The sequence below is a fragment of the Oryzias melastigma genome, unplaced genomic scaffold (assembly GCF_002922805.2).
Source record: "Oryzias melastigma strain HK-1 unplaced genomic scaffold, ASM292280v2 sc00519, whole genome shotgun sequence".
Classification (NCBI taxonomy): Eukaryota; Metazoa; Chordata; class Actinopteri; order Beloniformes; family Adrianichthyidae; genus Oryzias; species Oryzias melastigma.
The window spans coordinates 1-4729 of NW_023417113.1; the positions used below are offsets into that span (position 1 = coordinate 1).

Here is a 4729-nt window from a genome sequence, read left to right on the forward strand (position 1 = left end):
GGTCATTAGAGTCCAGTGAACTCATTGTTCTAGAAACCAGTCTGAGATGATTCCAGGTTTATGACATGGAGTCATCCTGCTGGAAGTAGCATCAGAAGATGGAACTCTGTGGTCATAAAGGGATGGACATGGTCAGTGATAATACTCTGGTAGACTGTGGGGTTGGAACCATGATCAACTGGTATTAAAGATATAAATTAACAGTAACTGATATTTTTGCATCAGTGGATTTTTAACTAGAACAAGACTACAGAGAACACAACAAGGACTGTGAAAAATGGACTTTCAGGATCCAATAAAACAAGAGAACTGGAAGGAGAGGTCAATGGTAGAGTCAAGATCAAGATTAGGATTAGGATCAAGAAATCAAAGAACAAGCTAGAGATCTGACAAAAAAATGATAACTTTCTGATAAAAAAACCACAGTTTACCAACTGTGCTCTATAAAAACAGCTAAAGAGGTCATGGTGATATTTTTAAATACAGTGAAGAAGGGGAAGTGACAAAAGCAAAGACAGAACTGATGTTTTTTTTTCTCCTGCGACCACCGTGTTTGTGGTTGGTCTGGTCTCTTCCTGTCTGAGAGTTTCCTGGTTGATGCTGCAGAGAAAAGTGAACAGTCACACAGACAATCATCCTAAAAGAAGAAGCGGATTGATGTTTCTGTCTGTCAAACTGCTGTTGGTCTGAAGAATGGAGGGAACATCTATCCAGATGCTGCTGGGTGAGTCCCGTCTGCTGGATGTGTGTTGGTGTGTAAACGTTGACAGATGCTGCTTCCCACAGCAGAGCGTTCATCAAAGCTCCAACTAAGCTGAGTGTCATTTCTCTGCAGCTCTGAGCTCCCTGCTGTGCTGCACAACAAACCAAAGTTAGTCCACTTCCTCAGTCAGTCGGACTCTCTGTGTTTGTGTCCAAGAAAGCAGCAACACTCTGTGTGTCTTTACTTTGTTGTTGTAGTTGGTGTGACTGTTAGTCCCAGCAGATCTCAGTTCTTTGAAGGAGAATCAGTGATTCTGAACTGTGAGGACGACAGCTCTGCAGGATGGACTCTGAGGAGGAACATCTCAGTAGAAACCAGGACTCAGTGTGGATCTACATGGGGAAAATCAGATACTTTGCCCTGCAAGATCAGGTATGTACACAAAGAAGACAGTGGTGTGTACTGGTGTGAGTCCAGAGGGGGAGGAGCCAGCAGCATGGTGGTTAACATCAGTGTCTCTGGTAAGATCAGACTGTGGAGTTAGTGTTGCTGCAGCTGTGTGCAGATGGATGAAATGCTTTGTCTCTGTGTTGAGGTGGATCAGTGATCCTGCAGAGTCCTGTCCTCCCTGTGATGGAGGGTCATGACCTCACTCTGAGCTGTCAATCAAAGACCCCTCCCTCCAACCCCTCAGCTGCTTTCTATAAAGATGGCTCCCTCATCAGGACTGAGCCTACAGGTCACATGACCCTCCAGCATGTTTCCAGGTCTGATGAAGGTCTCTACAAGTGTCACATCAGGGATCATGGAGAGTCTCCATCCAGCTGGATCTCTGTCTCAGGTGAGGAGCTTCACTGTCATCTCACCATAGATTTCCTCCATGCAGTCACCTGACCAGGTGGGATTCTCTCTGCAGAGAGATCCACAGAAGCCCCGCCCACCACAGAAGCCCCGCCCCCTGGCTCAGCTCCTCTTCCTCTTGTGTTGAGAGTGTGTCTCCACCTGGTGGTGATCAGTCCGTTCATCATCTCCACTCTCCTTCTGGTGTCTTTATGTCCACAAAGAGCCTCAGGTAACAGAAATCAATCAATCACATTTGATCAATCATCTTCAGTTTCTGTCTAAACTGTTCTGTCTGCAGGAAGTGACCCGTCTGTCTCCATGGTGATGACCCAGCACTCACATGCTGAGCAGGGATTGGCTGATGACTATGATGACATCATCACATCTGGAACCACAGAGCATCAGTTCTGAACTGATTGTTTTTTCTGAAACTTCATCTTTGTTTTTTTTGTTATAATAGTTATTTCAATCATTTTGTCATTTTTTTTTTATTATTCTTTGTTTTATAATGACAAATTCTAAAATGTTTGTTTGAATAAAATGCTTTGTTATTACCTCCACTTTGTCCTTTTAGTAAAACACTATTAATCCATTTCTGTAAATTATTGCTACAGCAGATTTCTTTCTTGAAACTCATATGCTCACATTTTAATAAAAGGAGGACAAAGGAGACAAGCATTGATTCAATTGGGATACAGAAAAATGTGCAAAAAAAAAAATGTGATTTGGTCTCCAGACATTCACTCAGCTATGATTGCATTTACTGGAAGCTTCCTTAGATGGGAGCAGCAAATGTGAGGAAACTTAAGTCCAGAAGACCAGTTCAAAGTAAAGTTCATCACTATATGATGCATTCAATACGAAACATTCACCAATTTCTCAGTCGGTCTTTGTGGTGAAAATAAACCTATTGAAACCATTGCAATATGACCATCTTGAACAAATTCAGCATCAGGAACATCCCTCTACGGAAAAACCTTAGGATCAGTTTTCTCTTGGAACAATGGAGAGAAACAAAGTACCAGTTTGGTCTTCTACAGATGTGAGGAATGATGTAAGCTTGGATGCAGAAGAAAGACACAAGACAAGTGAGACCTTCTCAAGGATTGTCTTTGTAGAGAGCCTTCCTCCTCCAATGCAGGTCTTGATGTATTTATATCTTTAATGTTACTGCAAGAAGAACATGTGTCAGTCCTACCAACAGTAAATGTTGTTATTTTCAGCTGTGTGAGGACCAGGATTATTGCTGTTGAGCCTGGAAGAGTCCATTGAATCCAGAACTTCTTGGTTGACTAGACCTATACTACAGGACAACACGATTGTTTAAGAGTTTGGGATCATCAACATATTTTTGTGTTTTGTAATTTACATTCAAACTTTGCTATTGTCAAAGAATCCTCCATATCAAGCATTGCAGACATTTGGCCATCCAGCTGTTGAGGTAATTTAGACAAATATTACCTCAGACTTCTAGAAGCCCCTCCCACAAGTTGGAGTGGCCCGTCTATTGTACAATGTGGTCAAGCTGCTCCTACTGCAGCTCAATGGGGTTTAGATCTGGTGACTGTGCTGGCCTCTCTGTTATAGACAGAACACCAGCTGCTGCTTCTTCTCTAAATGGTTCTTGGTCAGGTTGGAGGTGTGCTTTTGGTCATCGTNTGAACAAGATCCACCTGAGGTCTGGGAGAGAATACTGGTAGATATGCAGCTTTAGAAACGTCCTCTGGAGAAGACAAACTCCTGATAGTTTGGAGGATTTTCACCGACACGTTCTACACGTGGATGCTGGTACCGCTGGTGTCCATGCGCCTTTACTTTCGCATTAACAAAACTTCATTCCGTCTCCACAGACAATTCTAACCTGTTCCCGCTGTTTTTGATATATGATCAGACTTGTTCTTACCGGGTGTAGCCCAAACAGAAGAGCCGACCAGCATGAAGAACAGAGCCGAACCGAGTCCCGCCATCACTGGTGCTGTGTTGTTTCTGTTAAGATGGCGGAGTTTATCTGTCTTAACGCCAACTCAAACTCACATGGGACACGCTTGCAGTTTTGCACAGGTTCCTTTATTAAACTTCCCCCTGCGAACGTATATCAACCAACAAAAGTTCCTACCCATTTGCATTACCTGATACTAGAACTCCGTCCACTGCACCTGAACTCACCTGAGGCGTCTAATTCCACTAAATTCAGCATTTAAATCGTTTTTTGTGAGTATTCCTACCTGGGTGTTCATTTGTCCGAGGGTACTTGAACTCACCACAGCAGGCTGATGTAATTACTAGTTGTTCTTTGGATGCAACTCTGCATTCTTTCTCCTCCGGACAGTAGAGTTCTTACCAAAACGTTGTATTTTACTTTCATCTATTCTCTGATAGTTGATGTATATCTATGATAAAGAGTTCAGACCTCTCTTCTTTTGAAGTGGGAGAATTTACACGACTGATGGCTGACTGAATACTTTTTTGCTCCACTGTAGATGTGAGAGTGGTGAAAAGGGTTAATATTTCTAAACCTCTAACATACATACACTTCAAAAAGTCTGATTAAAAAAAAAACAAAAGTACAAAAATAAGGTAAATATTGTTTAAAATAAGAAAGATGATGAAAGATGATATTGAAAGTTATTTAAGGTTTAAGTTGATTTATTCTGGAATACTATTCCTGACTTTTTATTATTCATAACTATGTTAAAAAGTTACAGTTATAAAGTTTTAGTTTTAGAGTGTTCATTACATGTTTATCCTGTTCGGCCTACGGTGTGTTTTGGGTTTTGGCCTCTTGTGAGATTGAGTTTGACACAACAGTATCAACCTGTTAGGGTGAATTTGATCATTTTAAAGACTGAAATAAAGCAGAAAGGAGAATAAGGAAAAAATGAAACACAGTAGAAGAATTGAACCATTTAGACTTCATGTTTTTTTTAAATAAACTTTAGCTCATCATCTGCATAAAAACGAGCTCCAAGAGGTGAACTTTCCCTCTAAACTGATGCTTTTCCTCTCATGACGATCATCTTCTCACAAAGGAGCTAAAGCAAACGCTGAATGTGTTGCCATAAAATGTGACTCGCTGCGTATTAAACTGTCTGCTTTTGAAAAAAAAACAGCTTAAAATTAGAAAATATAACAGGACTAAAGTTCTAATAATGTATTTAATATTGACATGTTTCTTAAATGACC

The 4729-nt window shown here is 41.0% G+C and overlaps 1 protein-coding gene across 1 annotated transcript; it reads left to right on the forward strand.

Annotated features, from left to right (window-relative positions):
* Positions 1–693: 693 nt before the first annotated feature.
* On the forward strand, positions 694–1544 carry LOC118598427 (carcinoembryonic antigen-related cell adhesion molecule 20-like; the record flags this gene model as incomplete). The annotated part of the gene is given in 4 exon segments (XM_036211094.1): positions 694–724; positions 836–871; positions 961–1224; positions 1299–1544. Coding segments are annotated over 4 exon segments (577 nt in total), but the record flags the coding sequence as incomplete, so codon positions are not given.
* Positions 1545–4729: the final 3185 nt, after the last annotated feature.